Source organism: Hyla sarda, chromosome 4 (genome assembly GCF_029499605.1).
Source record: "Hyla sarda isolate aHylSar1 chromosome 4, aHylSar1.hap1, whole genome shotgun sequence".
NCBI lineage: Eukaryota > Metazoa > Chordata > Amphibia > Anura > Hylidae > Hyla > Hyla sarda.
The window spans coordinates 402490077-402513020 of NC_079192.1; the positions used below are offsets into that span (position 1 = coordinate 402490077).

Below are 22944 nucleotides of genomic sequence, written 5' to 3' on the forward strand. Positions count from 1 at the left end.
ATATTTGTGTGCAGTTTTCCGCCTAATTAGAAATGAGAAGGCGTTATTGGCCTCCGGCTCAAGATGGGACAAACAAACACCCAAAACAGGACCCGGCTGTCACCTCAATAAATTTCTGTGGACGTCTGCATGGAGCCCTGGCATGATCAAGGGAAAGCCACACACTTCCTGGCTGTTCACTCAATGTGTTTTCTGCTATTTAGAGCATAATATCAACAGGTCACATTTTTACTTAACAAAACACCTTAAAAATGACCTAGAAGGGCTGCCTAAAGTCTTCTTTATAGTGTGTTCCCTGCAACCAGGTACCTCTTCAGTATGTTTGTACCCTGCCTAGAACTGCCATTAGAATATATTCCCCACCTAAAGCCTCCTGTGCATAGTATACAGTTGATTGTAAATTGTCCTCCCTGCCTAAAGCATTCTATACAATGTCCTCATTGTCTGGAGCATTCTATACAATGTCCTCCCTGCCTAGTGAATTCTATACAATGTCCTTTGTGCCTAGAGCATTCTATACAATGTCCTCCCTGCCTAGTGAATTCTATAAAATGTCCTTTGTGCCTAGAGCATTCTATACAATCTCCTTTGTGCTTAGAGCATTCTATACAATGTCCTCCCTGCCTAGAGCATTCTATACAATGTCCTCCCTGCCTAGTAAATTCTATACAATGTCCTCCCTGCCTAGAGCATGCTATACAATGTTCTTTATGCCTAGAGCATTCTATACAATGTCATCCCTGCCTAGTGAATTCTATACAATGTCCTTTGTGCCTAGAGCATTCTATACAATGTCCTCCCTGCCTAGTGAATTCTATAAAATGTCCTTTGTGCCTAGAGCATTCTATACAATGTCCTTTGTGCTTAGAGCATTCTATACAATGTCATCCCTGCCTAGTGAATTCTATACAATGTCCTTTGTGCCTAGAGCATTCTATACAATGTCCTTTGTGCCTAGAGCATTCTATACAATGTCCTCCCTGCCTAGTGAATTCTATACAATGTCCTTTGTGCCTAGAGCATTCTATACAATGTCCTCCCTTCCTAGAAAACTCTATACAATGTCATGCCTGCCTAGAGCATTCTATACAATGTCCTCCCTGCCTAGAACATTCTATACAATGACCTCCCTGCCTAGAGCATTCTATACAATGACCTCCCTGCCTAGAGCAGTGTTTCCCAACCAGGGTGCCTCCAGCTGTTGCAAAACTACAACTCCCAGCATGCTCGGACAGCTGTTGGCTGTCTGGGCATGCTGGGAGTTGTAGTTTTGCAACAGCTGGAGGTACCCTGGTTGGGAAACCCTGGCCTAGAGCATTCTATACAATGTCCTCCCTGCTTGAGCATTCTATACAATGTCCTCCCTGCTTGAGCATTCTATACAATGTCCTCCCTGCTTGAGCATTCTATACAATGTCCTCCCTGCCTAGAGCATTCTATACAATGTCCTCCCTGCCTAGAGCATTCTATACAATGTCCTCCCTGCCTAGAGCATTCTATACAATCGCCTCCCTGCCTAGAGCATTCTATACAATGACCTCCCTGCCTAGAGCATTCTATACAATGTCCTCCCTGCCTAGAGCATTCTATACAATGTCCTCCCTGCCTAGAGCATTCTATACAATGTCCTCCCTTCCTAGAGCATTCTATACAATGTCCTCCCTGCTTGAGCATTCTATACAATGTCCTCCCTGCCTAGAGCATTCTATACAATGTCCTACCTGCTTGAGCATTCTATACAATGTCCTCCCTGCCTAGAGCATTCTATACAATGTCATGCCTGCCTATAATCTCCTATGCAGTATGTTCGTAGACTTTAAACCTCCTAATACAGTGCACACCCTACCTAAAGCCCCCAATCCGTGTCTACAGCACTCAATACAATGTTCTCCCTGCCTACAAACTCCTGTTCAGTATAATTTTAGACCAAAACCTCCTATATAAGAAGTTTTAGACCGGGTTTAATGCTGTAAAGTAAACTAGACAATATGAAGTTAGGCAGAGGGGACACATTAGGCTAGAAACCTAGAGCAAGTTCTAGATGAAAATGAACAGGAACGTTCTGCCAGGGACAGCACACTTCAGAAAGATATATTACTAGAGATTCTAGGCAAGAAGGACATTGTATAGCACTTTCTAGGTAGGGAGCCTAAAGTCTTCTGAAAGGGGTACTCCGCTGCTCAGCATTTGGAACAAACTGTTCTGAATGCTGGAGCTGGGAGCTTGTGATGTCATAACCCTGCCCCCTCATTATGTCATGCCCCGCCCCCTCAATGCAAGTCTATGGAAGGGGGCGTGACGGCTGTCACGCCCCCTCCCATAGACTTGCATTGAGGGGTGGGGCGTGACGTCACGAGGGGGCAAGGCTATGACGTCACAAGCTCCTGGCTCCAGTGTTCGGAAAAGTTTGTTCCAAACGCTGAGCAGCGGAGTACCCCTTTAAGCAGTGTTCCTACTGCCTAAATTTCTAGTACAGCCTACACAGTGCACTTCTTGCCTAAAGTCTCCTATGCTGTGTCGTCCAAACCTGTTCCAAGTCTATCGTTTTCTGTACAACGCTATCCCTGCCTAGAACTTGTTCTACAATGTCCTCCCTGCCTAGGACTTGTTCTACAATGTTAGGCCTGCCTAGGTGCTATACCATGTTATCACTGCCTAAACTCTCACAGTAGTTCTAGCCTAAAGCATCCAGAGCTGTTTGCCTCCTGCCTAAAGCTGTACAGAGCACGACTTGCCTAAAGTCTCCCGTAAATTGTCATCCTTTTTACAGAGCTCTACATTATGTTCCTGAGAATATTCTTTACAGTATAAGTCCAGATTAAAACCTCACGTACAGCGTACTCCCTGTATGTTCCTAGCTTAAAGGGGTACTCCCCTGGAAAACATTTTTATTTTATTTTTTTAAATCAACTGGTGCCAGAAAGTTAAACAAATTTGTAAATTACTTCAATTTTAAAATCTTAATCCTTCCAGTACTTATCAGCTGCTGTATGCTCCACAGGAAGTTCTTTTCTTTTTGAATTTTCTTTCTGTCTGACCACAGTGCTCTCTGCTGACACCTCTGTTCATTTTAGGAACTGTCCAGAGTAGGAGTAAATCCACATAGCAAACCTCTCCTGCTCTGGACAGAGGTGTCAGCAGAGAGAACTGTGGTCAGACTGAAAAGGAAATTCAAAAAGAAAATAACTTCCTCTGGAGCAAATAGAAGCTGATAAGTACTAGAAGGATTAAGATTTTTAAACAGAAGTAATTTACAAATCTGTTTAACTTTCTGGTACCTGTTGACTTAAAAAAAAAAAAAAAAGTTTTCCAGGGGAGTACCCCTTTAAAGCCTACTCTACAATGTCCATCCTGCAACACATCTCTTGTACTGCACACTCCCTGCCTTAGGTCTCACGGAAGATACCTGGAGACTTATGTACAGTGTCCATCCTGCCTAAAATCTACTGCTAGGTGTACAATTGACTCTCTGACTACAGTCCTTAATACAGTGTCCTCATTGAACAAGGACCGAAACATAGCCCATCCAACAATCTCTTATTTAGAGCCCATTCCCTGCTTTCAAGGGATACTCCGCCCCTAGACATCTTATCCCCTATCCAAAGTATAGGGGATAAGATGTCTGATCGATCTCCGATGTCCGATCTCCCTGCGGCACCCGGAGTTCGTTTGGAGCGTCGGGTGCAGTGCTGGAGGCTCGTGATGTCACGGTCACACCCCGCTCGTGACGTCACGGCCATGCCCCCTCAATGCAAGTCTATGGGAGGGGGCGTCACGCCCCTCCCATAGACTTGCATTGAGGGGGCATGGCCGTGACTTCACGAGCGGGGCGTGACCGCGACGTCACGAGCCTCCACCCCGCATCGCCAGTCATCCGGCATTGGATGTCTGAGGGGCCGCAGCTGAGATTGCGGTGGTCCCAGCGGCAGGGATAAGATGTCTAGGGGCGGAGAACCCCTTTAAAGTACACAATCTGCTTAGAGTCTCATGAATAAAATACTTCCTACCATTAGGCCAAGTAGTAGTTCCCAAAGAGCTTTACTGGAGGACTAACATGTGCAATCTCTGTCCTGGACTGACTGTACGCCATGGCATGAATCAGCACTAACTGGAAGGTCCATATTGGGACCTTCCAGTTGGTGCCGAGGTCCATATAGAGCAAAGTGTGATGTTTCTACTTTACGCTGGTTTAATACTTGGATGGATGACACAATGGATGAGAGTAGTGACCACTGGATGGAAGACACAATGGATGAGAGTAGTGACCACTGGATGGAAGACACAATGGATGAGAGTAGTGACCACTGGATGGAAGACACAATGGATGAGAGTAGTGACCACTGGATGGAAGACACAATGGATGAGAGTAGTGACCACTGACCTTTGCAAGTCTTCTGATCTGGCTGCAAGGTGAATCCCACAGGGCAACTGCATCTAACTCCCGTTGCCGTATCCTTGCACGTACGGTCACAGCCTCCATTATTCACAGCGCACGTTTCTAAAGGTAGAAGAGAATGAGTGATATTTTGATCTACATCGTGATCTGAATCTACAGCTCACAGCATACATAGCTTGACACAGAGGTACCAGACACATGCAAGTTCCTTCTTGCAAGGATCTTTAGATGCCTTCACAAAGCACAAAACACAGAATACAGGATTTGGGGGGATAAGGGAATTCAAGCCTCACTATAAATCCATGTACAGTAAGGGTGCATGCACACCACGTTTTCACTGTATGGGTGCCGGATCCGGCTGGGGGAGGGGAAAACCTTGCGCTCCTGTACTCCAGCCGGATCGGCGCTGAAATCCATTGACTTTAATGAGTTGACTGGACTCTCCGTTTTACTCCGGTAGGCTCATTTTTCACCCGTATCCGGTTTTCTGACCGGACTTCAAAACGTAGCATACTACGTTTTGAGGTCCGGTCAGAAAACGGGATACGGGTCAAAAATGAGCCAACCAGAGTAAAACAGGGACTCCGGTTGGCTCATTAAAGTCAATGGATTTCAGCGCCGATCCGGCTGGGCTACGGGAGTGAACAGTTTTCCCCTCCCCCAGCTGGATCTGGCACCCGTACAGTGAAAATGTGGTGTGCATGCACCCTAATCATACCTGCATATAGAAGGCACCATATGTGTTACCAATTCTGTGTTAGACACATAGGTTGCTCCATCACAGGGAAACGTCTAAGCATGCAACACTAGACTTTCGCAACTGAGAGGTACACAAAAGGGATGGGTCCACCACAAGAGTTATTTAGACACAAGCAGGCTCAGCTTTAATAATAAAGAGGGGGGTGCTGCTTTGTGTACCAAATTGCACAACCAAAAACAAGAAGAAAAAGTACACCACATAGCGCACACCCAATCAAATATAACAATCTTTATTAGAATCAGTACAAAAAAACATATACATCACCATGTCTAATCAGACAAAATCCCATTAAAAACATTTAAAAAGACACAAAAGTGCCCTCCCACAACAGGGAGAAGCCCCTAGGACCCCTCCCCCTAGGACACCTGTGTATCTCTATATCCAACACCGCCTCCGCACACATATAAAAAAGGCTCTATGCAATTGTTTAAATACCTGAATACGTAAGGATAACGCGGACCCAGTCCCACTATCAAGAAACAGTTTTCAATATACAACCTAATAATCAGTGGCCCCACAATATATATAGGCAGTGTTGGATATAGAGATACACAATTGTCCTGGGAGGGGTCCTAGGGGCTTCTCCCTGTTGTAGGAGGGCACTTTTGTGTCTTTTAAAATGTTTTTAATGGGATTTTGTCTGATTAGACATGGTGGTGTATAGGTTTTTTGTACTGATTCTAATAAAGATTGTTATACTTGATTAGGTGTACGCTATATGGTGTACTTTTTCTTCTTGTTTTGGTTGCACTATAAGAGTAATTAACATGATAGATGGGTCACCAACGTTTGCTTACCAAAAGAGTCTCCATTAAAGAACGTCCCAAGAAACAATTGGAAACCTTTAAAAACCACACACTCAACCGCTCCATCACCAAACACTGGTCCACCGACTCGACTTTCACTAAAACCATTCACTACTACACATACAACCCTCGGGGCCAAGATCCAGCCACCACATTTGCTGCCATTCCCTGGTTCCTTGAGAAAGTTTCTATCCTGACCTTCATCCTTCTCCAAGGTTACTGGACAGTTCAGTTAATTCAAACTCAATTTTATTGGCCACTGTTTATATAACACAATTTCTTAAAATAATTTAAGGAGGTTCCCCAAAATTTTGCCTAATATGGGGAGGGGGAGGCTATCGGCTGGTTCACCGAAATTCCCCAAAAAACTGAAGGTTCAACTAATCTCTTTGGCTATTCAGGTGCATTCTTTAGTACAAAATTCCTTTGAATAGATACTAGCGAAGCAGTATCCTTAACACTTTAAGTAGGAAGAGCTTACAAACCCGGCTTAAGATCTGGAGCCGCACATTTGGCTCGCCATAGAAGGGGAAAACTTAACTACTCATTTAACCCTCGACTAGCCTGAAAGGCCAAAGGCGAATGACAAAGTGTCCGCAGAATAGATCTGATCCCATTTCATAGACACATGGTTGAACATTTCTTGGGCAGGAAAATTCCAATTCCTGGATAGTGTCCAAAAAGTGGAAGAGACACAACAGACTTACTTTCCCATGTCATGGCTGACTGGTTGTATAGGCCAAGGGTCAGTTACTTAGCACAAATAGTCTGAAAGAGGCCATGTTTTGTGTTTCACTTCACAGGGATTAAGCAAGCTGAAAGGAGAAAAAAAAAGTTCACCATCTTGAGCCTTGATGCGTAAATAGTGCTTGTACTTGAGAACCACTGGAATACAGATTGGAGGAAAAATAAATATCAGGAGGCCAAATGTAGAACATCCAGGCATGAATTATACATTAAGGTGGAATATAACCAATGCTAGACCATAAGTTATTGTACAGTCATTATATTGAAATGTAATGGAAAAACCTAGGGGGAAGGAGCTTTACTTTATCTACCGTGTATCCCGAGGTCTACCGTGTCTACCAAGAGCACTATAAAAATATATAAGTATAATAGAAAATTATTATCTAAAGATTGTGTTACCTCCTCATCAATGAATGGCCTAGAAATAAGATGTCCACTCTATGAGCATGTACTTATTTCTCAGTGCAGAGAAAGAATGCCTTGGAACCGCTGAAGGGAATCCAACGGAGGAGAAATAACAGGTTTGTTACTGGGCACACACCGCTACGGTATAGCATTCACCACGGACACCATATTGAAAATAAAAAAGGAGGTTGTTTTATTAATAAAAGTTGACAACGCGTTTCGAGAGCTCCTGTTCTCTTTCTCAAGTTGTTTTGAGAAACGACTTGAGAAAGAGAGCAGGAGCTCTCGAAACGCGTTGTCGGATTTGATTAATTAAACAACCCCTTTTTTTTTTTTTCAATACAGTGTCCGTGGTGAATCCTATACCGTAGCGATGTGTGCCCAGTAACAAACCTGATATTTCTCCTCTGTTGGATTCTTTGCATCCTCCCTGTGCGGTTGGATCCAGGTCTGGGAACCTATCTATGCGCATAAATGTGTTGAGCTCTTAGCCCAACACCATGAGGTACGTGGGCATTTTTCTGAACCTATTACCTGTGTTACCTAAGGTTACCTAAGCACAAGGCAGTGCCACCTGTCCGCTTTTTCTATTCTGCATGGTTTTCCACACAAAGCTGTGATGGTGTTGAGTAATCCTGGCGATACAACAAGACATGGTGCTCATTCACCGGAGCTAACAATTCTACCTTGGCCGTCAGAGGAAACAAAGGCTCCGCAGGCAGGTCCATGTCGCACCTGTTTCTCCTGCCCCTCTGGAAGAGGATCGGCTGAGACAAGAGGGACAGCTCCATCCCTTAAAACTGGCACACTCCTTTATGGGGATGTTGTCAACTTCATAAGGAAACACCAACTAGAGGGACTCAGGCCCGACCTGTGGAGGCCTAAGACTGTTTTCAAGCTCATCAGAGCTAAGGACTTACTGGAGATTGTTCCAGGGCTCCATAAGGCCATTGCAGAGACTATTTGGGACAATGTAGCCTCTGCAAGGCTAACCAATGGACACAAGGACTTGTCCTGGATGGCCATTAACAGAGGACTTTCTCTGAGGTCATTCATACATGCCCGTGGACTGAGCAGAATTAGGTACTGCCCTAGGTGTCCCTATGTGGAGGAAACATCTATGCACATCTTTTGGCAGTGCCCCTTTGCGCAGGGTCTGTTGAACGCCTTGGAACTGGAACTTAGAGACTCTGTACCCAGGAACAACCTATCGTACCATTCGGTGCTGTACGGACTATTTCCTGGGGTTCACGACGGGGAGGCCTTCCAGGAGGCCTGGCGCCTTATGAACTGTTTTAAGGATGCTATATGGCTGTCCAGGAACCATCTCATCTTCAATAGGGAGGTCCGGGACTGCCACAGGATGATCCACAGCTTACTTAGGGACTATTCCATCTTGGACAGTCCAGAAGTTGATAAAGAAGAGGACTAAAACCCCACTATTCCCCCACCTTCCCACATGTTTGCTGAGTAGTTTGGCAATGATCCCCCCTCCCTACCCCCATAGACCCCACACCCCTCCCCGATCACAGACTGTAATGTGTTGTTGTTGTTTTTTACCTTGTTTCTTTTGATAATGAGTGATGGAGTGGAATGTTAGTGTAGCATGTGGTACAGTGTATATCGTAGGGAACCTGTGCTGTATATTGTACTGTCATGCAATGTATGGTTGTAATTTATTGTATGATTTGTAATGACGACTGAATGGTCCCCCAAGATTTTTCAATAAACTAACAAAGGCTACCATGACTGTCCAGTGAAAATCCATGCTAGGACATACCACCCATACAGTTATTTTAAAATTAAGGTTATGGTGTTTAGAGAATAATGTAAAAATGATAACATTTACTTTTTTGCACATTCTGTTAAGAAAAATTAAATACTGAAATAGTATAAAAACATTTAAATTACAAAAAAAACACCACCACCTTATGGGGTTAATATACTATTAAGGGTTACATTTGACTAGTAGATGCTTGGTTTCTAAAGATGGCAACTAAAAATGGTAGCCTTTATACTGCTGTCTACAATGCGTAGAATAGGAAGCCTAGAGGGACAGTTTAAAGGGGTACTCTGTCCCTGAGACATCTTATCCCCTATCCAAAGGATAGGGGATAAGATGTCTCACCGCCGGGGTCCCGCCGCTGGGGACCCCCGCAATCTTCTATTCGCCACCCATCTGTTTGAGCTGCACGCTGCGGTGCCAGCTCACAAACAGCCGGGTGGCGACCACAGGGCCGGAGTATCGTGATATCGCCCCCGCTATGCAAGTCTATGGGACGGGGCGTGACGGCCGTCACGCCCCCTCCCATAGACTTGCATAGCGGGGGGGTGATGCAAGGGACCCCCGCGATAAGACATCTTAGGGGGTAGGGGGTATCCTAGGGTATAAGATGTCTCAGGGCCGGAGTACCCCTTTAAAGATGGCCCTAGTTTAATCACAGACATTAAAACTTTGTGGTGTATGTCCTTGTATACACAAGTATAGCAGTAAACTAATAACGCTAACACTTGGAGTGGAGTCCGCATACAAACTATGAATTTAATATATCTTAAAAAGATCTTTCTGAGATATACCTTGGGTGACTAGGAGTGTCACCTTCTTAAAGGGGTTATCCAGGAAAAAACATATATATATATATATATATATATATATATATATATATATATATATATCTCAACTGGCTCCAGAAAGTTAAACAGATTTGTAAATTATGAATTCGAGTAGAATACAGACATAGCGCACATCTACAATCTTGTATAATGATCTGATTGCTTCTCAGCATAATATCAAAAACTAACAGGTTGTTAGTATACATTTTTGATCAAAAAGTACAAGCCCACTCGCCACGTCAAGGCCACCTATTTAGAGTGGGTCCCTAACGTCCCTAGCATAAAATGGCGCAGCACCGGTCGGCGACCACCACCGCCGCGACACAGGTGCCCACGGGGGGGGGGGGAGCGACCCACTGGCAGAGCGGCCCCAATGCCACTCAAACCAGTCTATAGGCCGCACCCGCCCGCAGACACAGCACCACGGCAGCAACAGACGCCGCCCCGCACCACACCAGTGTGAACAAGGTGTAATGGCTCACTTACCATGCTCTCCCAGTCAGACTGGGAGGCTGCTAGGAGTGAAATGGCCCTGTTGTGGTTAATTACCACCTATATAGGTTTAGGCTGTGGGGGTGGGGAAGAGTGCAGCACATGTTCAAAAAAACAAAAAAAAGGGGGAAGAAAGAAATCACAATATGAATTCGAGTAGAATACAGACATAGCGCACATCTACAATCTTGTATAATTGTACATTATACAAGATTGTAGATGTGCACCATGTCTGTTTTTCTACCCGAATTCACACTGTGATTTCTATCCCCTCTTTTTTTTGTTTGAACATGTTGTCTGCACTCTTCCCCACCCCCTCAGCCCAACCCTATATAAGTAGTAGTTAGCTACACATGGGTCATTTCTTTCCTAGCAGCCTCCCAGTCTGACTGGGAGAGCATGGTAAGTGAGCCATTACACCCTGTTCACACTGGTGTGGTGCTGTGCGGTGTCCGTTACTGCCGTGGCGCCGTGTCTGCGGGGGGGTGCGGCCCAAAAACTGGTTTGAGTGGCATTGGGGCCGCTCTGCCGGTGGGTCGTTTCCCCCTGTGGGCACTGGTGTCGCGGCGGTGGTGGTCGCCTCCCAGTGCTGCGCCATTTTATGCTAGGGACGTTAGGGACCCACTCAAAATAGGTGGCCTTGACGTGGCGAGTGGGCTTGTACTTTTTGATCAAAAATGTATACTAACAACCTGTTAGTTTTTGATATTATGCTGAGAAGCAATCAGATCATTATACAAGATTGTAGATGTGCACCATGTCTGTTTTTCTACCCGAATTCACAGATTTGTAAATTACTTCTATTAAAAAATCTTAATCCTTTCAGTAATTATGAGCTTCCGAAGTTGAGATGTTCTTTTCTGTTTAAGTGCTCTCTGATGACATGTGTCTCGGGAACCGCCCAGTTTAGAAGCAAATCCCCATAGCAAACCTCTTCTACTCTGTGCAGTTCCCGAGACAAGCAGAGAGGTCAGCAGAGAGCACTGTTGCCAGACAGAAAAGAACAACTCAACTTCAGCAGCTGATAATTATTGAAAGGATTAAGATTTTTTAATAGAAGTAATTTACAAATCTGTTTACCTTTTTGGAGCCAGTTCATATATATATATATAAAAAAAAAAAGTTTTTTTCTGGAATACCTCTTTAACTTCCCAATTTCAGAAGGAATGGCAGCTCCGAAGAATTGTTGCACTTGAAGACGAAGGCCCCATTGACATTATGTTCCGGGTACCATTCCATGCATCAGCCAGAACGCCTTCAAAAACCTACGCACAGCGGCCTCATTTACTTTAAGGGTGCATTCCCACATGACGTATTTGCTGCATATTTGCTGCTGCGCATTTTATTTTCCCGTAGAAGTCAATGGATAGGAAAATACGCAGCAGCAAATACGCAGCAAAATACGCCACGTGGGAATGCACTCTAACAGGTCAAGTGTGGTCTACTACAGACTATGTTTGGTCCATTTCTTGACTACTCTTTTTGTGTGAAATACTTTTTTGATTCCCACAAAAAATTTAGGTTAAAGGAGTACTCCGGGGGAAAACATTTTTTTTTTTTTTTTTTTTTTTTAATCAACTGGTGCCAGAAAGTTCAACAGATTTGTAAATTACTTCTATTAAAAAAATCTTAATCCTTCCAGTACTTATTGGCTGCTGTATGCTCCACAGGAAGTTCTTTAAAAAAAAATCTTTATCCTTCCAATACTTACTAGTGGCTTTAAAAAAAAAAATCCTTTCTTTTTGGATTTCTTTTTTTTTTCTGTCCACAGTGCTCTCTGCTGACATCTCTGTCCATATCAGGAACTGTCCAGAGTAGTATAGGTTTGCTATGACGATTTGCTGAACAGTTCCTGATATAGACAGAGGTGACAGCAAAGAGCACTGTGGTCAGAAAAAAAACAGAAGTCCAAAAAGACAGGAACTTTCTCTGTAATAGGCGCTGATAAGTACTGGAGGGATAAAGATTTTTTTTAATATAAGTAATTTACAAATCTGTTTAACTTTCTGGCATTAGTTGATAAAAAAAAAAAACCAATGTTTTCCACCGGAGTACCCCTTTAAAGGGGAACTCCGGCCCTAAGACATCTTATCCTCCTATTCAAAGGGGGTGGGGCGTGATGTCACGATACTCCGGCCCCGTGGTTGGCACCCAGCAGTTTGTGAGCTGGCGGTGCGGCATGCAGTTCCCCGAGGTGGGTGCTGAATGCAAGATTGCGGGGGTCCCCAGCAGCGGGACCCCCGCGGTCAGACATCTTATCCCCTATCCTATGGATAGGGGATAAGATGTCTTAGGGCTGGTGTACCCCTTTAAAGGGGTTATCAAGGAAAAAACTTTTTTTTTTTTATATATGAACTGGCTCCAGAAAGTTAAACAGATTTGTAAATTACTTCTATTAAAAAAATCTTAATCCTTTCAGTACTTATGAGCTTCTGAAGTTGAGTTGTTCTTTTCTGTCTAAGTGCTCTCTGATGACACGTGTCTCGGGAACCGCCCAGTTTAGAAGCAAATCCCCATAGCAAACCTCTTCTAAACTGGGCGGTTCCCGAGACACGTGTCATCAGAGAGCACTTAGACAGAAAAGAACAACTCAGCTTCAGAAGCTCATAAGTACTGAAAGGATTAAGATTTTTTAATAGAAGTAATATACAAATCTGTATAACTTTCTGGAGACAGTTGATATATAAAAAAAAAAAAAGTTTTTTCCTGGATAACCCCTTTAAACAGTAAACAGAGAATATAGCCCCTAGTAGACTATATTTGGTCTATTAAGGAGAAATTACCTGTTGCATATACGGTATTCCGTCATATACTGTGAACATAGCCCCAAATGTGATGTGATTGGATTCTAAAGCTGTTTATGAACATTCCCATACGCATTACTAAAAAGTCGGTGGACCCCCATCAGTTTTGACAGGACCTGCTGACCGTCTAATTTGTACGGAGGCCTCCCGACTCTGCTGACTATGAGATTATGTCGGGGAGAGAAGGATCGGGAATGTTTGTTTTCTGGCAGTAGCTTACCTCTCCTTTCCAAATCAGAACATGTGAACCTGTGGCCAAGCCAAAGATTCATGTGCATGGAGGAATCAGGAGGGATAGACAATAATAGACAGGCTCTTTTAGGCCGGTTCTCTACTGAACCGGACTTTGATTAGGATTCTGTAGTTTGTCCAGTTCAGTAGGACCATGGAGTTTCCTGGTAAAGAAACATGGTCATTTTTAGATGCAGGAATACTTTAACATTACCTCGAATGACTGACGTGTAAATCTAAGGAGATGGCTCTTCATTCTTAGCAGTAGTGGGAGTCCAAAGACTCACTTAGGTAGTGAAAGTCTCAGGAATTTAAAAAAGGTCAGAGGGTCAAAGGTTATATTATTTAAATGCAAAGATAAGCAAACTTCCTAGTTTTCTCTAGTAAATCATTCCACAGAAGATTTATCAGATCACTTCCCAGGACATGACTTCTTGGTCCAGGGAGCACTGGAATAGTTAACCTGACCTCATTTTCCACTCTACCTCCAACAGGGCTTTCATGAACCTATCCTCCGCAGGTAGAAAACTGTCTCTCTAGCGCCACCTATAGGCAGCTACCTTGTAAGTCAAGGTCCCACCATAAAAGGTCTGATGTAAATCGAAATGGAAGAAAAACAAATTGTGATAGATTTTTGGAGGCCTTAGAGTATTCAACAAGCACACTGTCAACAATCCAAAAAACGGATCAAAGGTTCTTGTCACTCATCTCTATTATCTCTATTGAGAAGGCAAAAAAAAAAAGCAAGCCAAAAACCATTTTGGGTGATAATAAATCATTTCAGCACTAAAACTGTTACAGCTTAATCCACAAAAGTTTTATATATCAGATTTATTCTGGTATACAGTCATGGCCGTAAATGTTGGCACCCCTGAAATTTTTCAAGAAAATTAAGTATTTCTCACAGAAAAGGATTGCAGTAACACATGTTTATTCCCTTTGTATGTATTGGAACTAAACCAAAAAAGAAGGAAAAAAACAAAAACAAATTGGACATAATGTCACCAAACTCCAAAAATGGTCTGGACAAAATTATTGGCACCCTTAACTTTAATATTTGGTTGCACACCCTTTGGAAAAAATAATTGAAATCAGTGTCTTCCTATAACCATCAATAAGCTTCTTACACCTCTCAGCCGGAATGTTGGACCACTCTTCCTTTACAAACTGCTCCAGGTCTCTTATTGGAAGGCGCCTTTATCCCAACACCAATTTTAAGATCTCTCCACAGGTGTTCAATGGGATTTAGATCTGGACTCATTGCTGCCACTTCAGAACTCTCCAGCGCTTTGTTGCCATCCATTTATGGGGCTTTTTGACGTATGTTTGGGGTCATCGTCCTGCTGGAAGACCCAAGATCTCTGACACAAACCCAGCTTTCTGACACTGGGCTGTACAGTGCGACCCAAAGTCCATTGGTAATCCTCAGATTTCATGATGCCTTGTACACATTCAAGGCCCCCAGTGCCAGAGGCAGCAAAACAACCCAAAACATCACTGAACCTCCACCATATTTCACTGTAGGTACTGTGTTCTTTTCTTTGTAGGCCTAATTCTGTTTTTGGTAAACAGTAGAATGATGTGCTTTACCAAAAAGCTCTATCTTGGTCTCATCTGTCCACAAGACCTTTTCCCAGAAGGATTTTGGCTCAAGTTCATTTTGGTAAAATGTAGTCTTGTTTTTTTATGTCTCTGTGTCAGCAGTGGGGTCCTCCTGGGTCTCCTCCATAGCGTTTCATTTCATTTAAATGTTGACGGATAGTTTGCGCTGACACCGATGCTCCCTGAGCCTCCAGGACAGCTTGAATATCTTTGGAACTTGTTTGAGGCTGCTTATCCACCATCCGGACTATCCTGCGTTGACGCCTTTCATCAATTTTTCTCTTCCGTCCATGCCCAGGGAGATTAGCTACAGTGCCATGGGTTGCAAACTTCTTGATAATGTTGCGCACTGTGGACAAAGGCAAATCTAGATCTCTGGAGATGGACTTGTAACCTTGAGATTGTAGATATTTTCCCACAATTTTGGTTCTCAAGTCCTCAGACAGTCCTCCTCTGTTGTCCATGCTTAGTGTGGCGCACACAGACACACAATGCAAAGACTAAATGCACTTCTCTCCTTTTTATCTGCTTTCAGGTGTGATTTTTATACTGCTCATACCTGTTACTTGCCCCAGGTGAGTTTAAAGGAGCATCACATGCTTGAAACAATCTTCTTTATCCACAATTTTGAAAGGGTGCCATGAGTTTCACAGAATTCAATAGGGAAGTGTCTTCTTCGTGCACTCGTATGTATTTTACATGCCAACAGCTGTAATTTTTATAGCCATAGGCCATGATCTTACATGGTATTCTGGGCTTTTTTTTTCCGAACAGTAAAATAGTAAAAAATAGTCTATGGGAGGGGGCTGTAACGCCTCCTCGGATAGACTTGCATTGAGGGGACGGGGCGTGATGTCATGAGGGGACGGGGCGCGATGTCATGAGGAGGCGGGGCTATGAGGTTACGAGCTCCCGATGCTGGCTCCAGCATACATAACAGTTTGTTCCAAACGCCAAACAGCGAAGTACCCCTTTAAGGCCCTTTTTTTAGACCATATTTCACGCTTATTTTGGGCCGTAAATTGCCCAAGCTAAGTCCCAAATGGAAATACCCCAAAAACTGCCACATAAATAGTTTAAATATAGGACATAAATAGTCCAACAGTAAAACATAAAAAACCTACAAAAAAAAAATCCTTAAAAAAAATTAAATAAAATAACCATTATAAAAAGTTAAAAATAGCAACAGCTTTATCTAAATTTTGGAACTGGATAACCACCTGCTGGGTTTTGAATTGAACATTTTTTTTTTTTTTTTATTATTTATCTTTTTTTTTTTTTTTTTTTTTTACAATTTAATAAAATGTCTATATTCTATGCTAAATATAGAATTAAAAATAATGAATAAAAAAAATGTTAAAAAATTTGTAACGCTTCCCAATGCAGTGTACAGTACATAGACAGCATTGACACAGTGAAATACTTGGAATGACCTGTGCACAGTTGAACTGAGGAATAATATTTAGCAGCGGCTGGACTGGGGATGGATGCGAGTTCCCGCGGAGTGCAAGTAAGAACATTCTGTACGTGTCAATGGACCGTTAAATATCCAAACACTATGGAATGGAACTGGTGGGACAGAGAGATGCTGTAAATGCATGCCCTGGCAATAGATGAATGCCTTTTATTGGCTGTAGACACTGTGGTATGTTTACTATTAGCTTATGATCATACGTATTGACAGGATTTAATATGTTCTTGAAAGAGCCAGGGGTATTACACAGATGGTTTAACCAGGAAGTACATCTATATGACGCCCAGGTCCTAAAAACTTGCACGCGTAACAAGTGCGCAAAAGCCCTCCTTATCAGAGCCGAAGGCATTCTGGAGAAAACTGTGGTTGTATGGGAAAATTAAAGGGGTTCTTCTCATAAGGTGATTTTAGTACTTACCTGCCAGACAGTAATGGACATTCTTAGGAAGGATCTGCGCTTGTCTTGGAGCTAAACGGCTGTGTTATGAGCCAACCAATAACATTGTGGCTATCGTTTTGTGAAATGGCTATTTCCTGTTGAAGTTCCCTCCCTCCAACTACAAGTCCCATGATTCATTGTTTGTAAGTGTGAGGTCACTTTTCTCCCTCCCACACATCAGCCACCCAACCCACTGAAACACACCTGTGCTCCCTTCCATGCAATGGACCAGTGTTTTCTAACCAGGGTGCCTCCAACTGTTGCAAAACTCCCCGCGGAATGATCTTCTCCCACCCAGTGGTCACTCCATTCATTGAAGCAGACAGACAGGCTCCTTTTTATTACCTGACTACATGCCTGATCGTGAGGGTCCCGCCGGGCTGTTAAAATCTGTCCCCGGAGCGTGTTCGCACCAGGTCTGATTACCGTTGATCACGGGGCTGGAGCATGTCACGGCTCCGCCCCCGTGTGACATCATGGTCCGCCCCCTCAATGCAAGCCTATGGGAGGGGGCGTGACAGCTGTCTATGGGCAGAGTACCCCTTTAAAATGATAACAGTCTCGCAATAGAATATAGTGACTGCAATTACACATGGATGACCGACACAGTTGCTTCCGAATCCTGGCTATTACTACTCTGCAGCCTGGGGTGCTACACTGATCCAGTAGAAGACCGATTCATGCATACTGTCCATAAGAAAGAATGATCATGGCACTCACCACTGCTGTTAGGTGTAGTTTATTGAAGATCCAGGTGAGACATACAGGTGCGAGACAGACAAACGCTAAGGCAGGGGTGCTAAAGCACCCCTGCCTTAGCGTTTGTCTGTCTCGCACCTGTATGTCTCACCTGGATCTTCAATAAAAACTAAACCAAGCAGCAGTGGTGAGTGCCATGATCATTCTTTCTTATGGACAGTACCCCTTTAAAATTAAGTGTTTCATATTTTTTGTTCTTAGGTGATCTAGGAAGAACATTTGCCATTAACTTAAATAATTACTTTCATTTTTTTAAGCATGTTCCATGAAGCCAGCTATTAAACCAAAATTGCATTCTGTCATATTCTGGATTTTATTATATTTCTATGAAATAAAAAAATAAAAAAGCTGATTCCATTATTTTTTGCCTGGGTTTGTTAAAAAAAATAAAAAAAACAAAGACATACTTAGGACCCAAACTGGCAAACTGTGCCTCGAAAATAAAAAGACCAGAAAATAAATACCAGAGGGTACGGTAGAAGAGGCATGGACGCATTTCGAGTGCTATATGCACTCTTAGTCATAATAAGGGTCATGATGGCCGTACAGCCTGACGAAACGCCCATTGGTGCGATACAGACCGTATCCAGCGTCTGAACTCCCCCCGTTCCATCTACCGCCTCCCTGACGAAGACCCCGTTTGAGGACCAATCTACCCTTAGGGACATGTACTGGGTGAGTGCTCCATTTTCTAATTATTTTTTAGAAGGTTGCTCTGGTTAGAGCAATTTTAATTGTTTTTAATTATACTGTGTGTTTTTTTGTATCCATGTATTTTTTGTATATCATTTGCTAATAAAGAATGATATTTGCTGTTATTGATAGGTGTGGACTTCACTTAAGTATATCTGTTTTTTCTCCTTTTGTTCTGTATCTTAAATGGTACCTTTCATCAAAAAAACTTTTGATATATCATAGATTAATGTATGCAGAATAACTTTCCAATTGCATGTTATTAAAAAAAAACTATGCTTCTTTCTATTTAATTTTCCACTTTGAAAAAATGACCACTAGAGGTCTCCCTACCAGTCCTTTTTTATAGATTTCAGACTCATGCTGGAGTCCTAAATCTCAGACTGCAGCCGGGACACAGACAAGCTCAGAAGGCAGCGCTGAATCTTCTCTCTGTTTACAACTCCATGTGCAGAGAGAAGAAAGATCAGAGCTCAGAGAGTAAAATGAATGAGGGCATGGAGTAAGGCAGAGTCAGGAGCATTCCCTGCTGTGCTTTGAACACAGTGCTGGCTCCTGCCTGTCTGCTTGACAAGAAGGGAGCAGTGCTGAGCTTGTCTGTGTCCCGGCTGCAGTCTGAGATTTAGGACTCCAGCATGAGTCTGAAATCTATAAAAAGGATTGGTAGGGAGACCTCTAGTGGTCATTTTTTCGAAGTGGAAAATTAAATAGAAAGAAGCATATTTTTTAATAACATGCAATTGGAAAGTTATTCTGCATACATTAATCTATCATATATTTAAAAAAAATTTTTGGATGAAAGGCACCCTTTAAAGGTACTCCTCTACTTTAAAATGTATCTACTATCCTCAGCCTAAAATGGTTGATAAAATGGTACAACAGAAAGGAAATGTAATTATACTTAGTGTTATTATAAGTAAATAGAAACAAAAAATTAGGGACCGCAGCAATGGTTGCTTACTATGTGTATACACATTCACACTTTCCTAAAATAGGTTAAAAATAGAAAATTCACAAGTAAAATTAACTGTTGAATAAAAACACAAGAAACAGAGCGGATCTCCAATTTCTTGTCGAACGTTAAAGGGGTACTCTGGTGGAAAACTTGTTTTTTTTTATGAACTGGTGCCAGAACGTTAAACAGATTTGTAAATGACTTCTTTTAAAAAATCTTAATCCTTTCAGTACTTTTTAGCAGCTGTATGCTACAAAGGAAATTCTTTATTTTTTTTTATTTCTTTTTTTGTCTTGTCCACAGTGCTCTCTGCTGACACCTGATGCCCGTATCAGGAACTGTCCAGAGCAGGAGAAAATCCCCAAACCTGTCCCGATCCTTCATTATTGTATTGTAATAGTACACGTGTCCATTCCTGATGTGGTTGTTTTGATGGTTGGTTCTACTTTTAATTTGCCTTCGTATGTAACTTTTTCATTATCTAAATAAAGCTTCACTGTTTGATGATTAAAATCCCCAAACCTATGCTGCTCCTGGACAGTTCCTGACATGGACAGAGGTGTCAGTAGAGAGCACTATGGACAAGACAAAAATGAAATCCAAAAAGAAAAGAATTTCCTCTGTAGCATATACAGCTGCTAAAAAATACTAAAAGGATTACGTTTTTTTTTTTAATAGAAGTAATTTACCAATCTGTTTAACTTTCTGGTACCAGTTCATTAAAAAAATAAATAAATAAATAAATTAAATTAAAAAAGTACCCCTTTAACTAATTTGTTCAGTACCAAGAAAAAAAAATCTCAAATTTGTCGTCTATATATTTTTGTATAATTTAAAATAATTTTGAATTTATGTATTTAATTATATTATATTAAGAATTTCATTTATTTTGAAATAATATTAAGAGAGAAAAAAAAATTAATAAATAGGACGAATGAGGCAAATGTCCCCTAAAATAGGGGGCTCGTCCGTAGAGTTTGTGTTCCTTACATGATAATGGAGACTTCTGCTTAACTCAGCTGTTAAAAAAAAAAGGAAATCGACAATTTCATTGAACAAACTGTTTCCCCTTTTACTTTCCCTGCAGGTTGTTTGAACTTCTGGATCTTTCCCATCAATCCTACCTTGCTGTACAAACATCTTTACACCCTAATTGCCCCGACATCAATAGTCACAAAAAAAGTGACCTGAAAACAAACATTCGGAGCACAGAGGATCATTTTTTAAATCCCACCATGACGGGAGGGGGGGGGGGGGGAGGGGAGGGGTAGGCATTGATCTGAAGCCATGACAGGCCTCTTATTCACAAGGGTTACTGTAAGTTACATCTGCGGCAGGAACATAAGATGTTCCCTTAATCCTTCTCGAAATGGGAGCCGACAATAGCCGCACATCAAAGATAACAAAACACGGCGCACTCAAGTGAGTAAACACTAAAAACTTTTGTATCCCAAGACTGAAAGGGAGGGAAAACAAATTTCACATATTCCTGTATTTGTTTTCCGTCACTAATGCATCTGGAGAATGCGGGGATTATTTGTATACTAGTCTATGGGGTGACAGCAAGTACCATACAGTAGATTACCTGCGACAACACGTAAAGAACACTTCAATGTCCAGAACACCGATATACACAAACCCTTCTTTTTTTACATAAACCAATAAAAGTAAAAAAAAAAAAAAAAAAAATCTTAATCCTTTCAGTACTTATGAGCTTCTGAAGTTAAGGTGGTTCTTTTCTGTCCAAGTGCTCTCTGATGACACCTGTCTCGGGAACCACCCAGTTTAGAAGCAAATCCCCATAGCAATCCTCTTCTAAACTGGGCGGTTCCCGAGACACCTGTCATCAGAGAGCACTTAGACAGAAAAGAACAACCTTAACTTTAGAAGCTCATAAGTACTGAAAGGATTAAAAAAAAAATTAATGGAAGTAATTTACAAATCTGTTTAACTTTCTGGAGCCAGTTGATATATATATATATATATATAAAAAAAAAAAAAGTTTTTTCCTGGATAACCCCTTTAAATCTTCATTCAATTGTTATTATAGGTCAAATCACCTTCGCATCGGGGCAAGGTTTCTCTAATAAGAAATAAAAGAAACACAAACTTTGCATAAGAAATTGCAACTAAACTGCATGTAACGTTAATTGACCACAACCCTTTTAGGAGTCTAATGAGTTTACCTGGGTAACCTCTAGCACCAGCAGCCTGATTAGATGACCAGCTGGAGTGATCAAACACCTGATCTTCAGCCAGAGGATTCATGGGATATGTAGACTGCATTAGGGTGGGTTCACACAACGTTTTTTCCATACTGTTTTCAATCCGTTTTTCTAAAGAAAACCGTATGGCAAAAAAACGGATGGAACAGTATGGAAAAAAGTAAGCCGTGTGCGTTTTTAAACAGTATACTGTTTTTAAAAGGGCATACAGTTCCGTCAGTTTTTATAGAAAAAAAACCCATACGTTTTGGAAAATTTTGTCCATTTTTAATGGGAGGGTTCTTGGGTGGGGGACTTTAGGATTCAAATGCGCATGTGCAAAGTAAAAACGTATACGTTTTTCCCGTATGGAACCGTATACATGTGCGTTTCCCATGGACATCCATGTTAAAAAAACGTATGCGGTTGTAGTACGGTTTTTAAACCGGAGACAAAATCGTGGTCAATCATGGGTTTTGACTCCGGTTTAAAAACCGTACTGCAACCGCATACGTTTTTTTTTAACATGGACGTCAATGGGAAACGCACATGTATACGGTTCCATACGGGAAAAACGTATACGTTTTTAATTTGCACATGCGCAATTGAATCCTAAACTCCCCACCCAAGACCCCTCCCATTAAAAATGGACAACATTTTCTAAAACGTATGGTTTTTTTTTCTATAAAAACTGATGGAAATGTATGCACTTTTAAAAACAGTATACTGTTTAAAAACGCATACGGTTTACTTTTTCCCCCCATACTGTTCCATCCGTTTTTGCCATACGGTTTTCTTTAGAAAAACGGATTGAAAACAGTATGGCAAAAACGTAGTATGAACCCAGCCTTACAGAGAGAATAGAATCACTGCATAACAGAACCTACATCATTCTGCCGATCCCATGACTGCCTCATCATCAAAAAGAGGTAAGCAAAAGCCACACACAAGAACCTCTACATTAATTGCTAATTATTAAAAGGTGCAAAGGTTAGACAACTACCTATCCATCAGCCCTGGGTACAACCCTTCTCGAAATATTTCAAAGGACAGGAGGCCACATATTTAAATTTATGAAGCTTTTCTAATTTGTTCTTGAAGGGTGTAAAGTTCACGAAATAAAATTTGAAAAAATAAAATATTTGTGTTGATTGTAAACAATGTGATTGTAAGCAATATGATTGGCCAGCCCTGGAGGATTTTCCTCCTGGTTATTTGGTTTTCTCTAGAGCAGTGGTCTTCAACCTGCGGACCTCCAGATGTTGCAAAACTACAACTCCCAGCATGCCCGGACAGCCGTTGGCTGTCCGGGCATGCTGGGAGTTGTAGTTTTGCAACATCTGGAGGTCCGCAGGTTGAAGACCACTGCTCTAGACGACTGTGGCTGAAAACCCGGCAACTGCATAGTGTGGTGCGGCCCTGGGTTGTATCTTCACAGTTAGGGGGCAGACATTTTTTAGGCCCCAGGAGGTACTAACTCTGCTGACATCTTCTGTCAACCCGGCTTCCTGTGGGGAAGAGGAAAGAACTGGAAATATGCAAAGTGAAATAAATAATCTTCACA

At 42.1% G+C, this 22944-nt stretch overlaps 1 protein-coding gene across 12 annotated transcripts in view; it reads right to left on the reverse strand.

The window, feature by feature from the left end:
• Positions 1-22944, reverse strand: part of SCUBE1 (signal peptide, CUB domain and EGF like domain containing 1) — a 278625-nt gene that overhangs the window by 57013 nt on the left and 198668 nt on the right. For all 12 annotated transcript variants that reach the window (XM_056517388.1, XM_056517385.1, XM_056517386.1 and 9 more), the window contains one exon: positions 4382-4498. In XM_056517388.1, coding sequence (XP_056373363.1) covers positions 4382-4498 — 117 coding nt within the window. The remainder of the gene's footprint in view (positions 1-4381; positions 4499-22944) is intronic.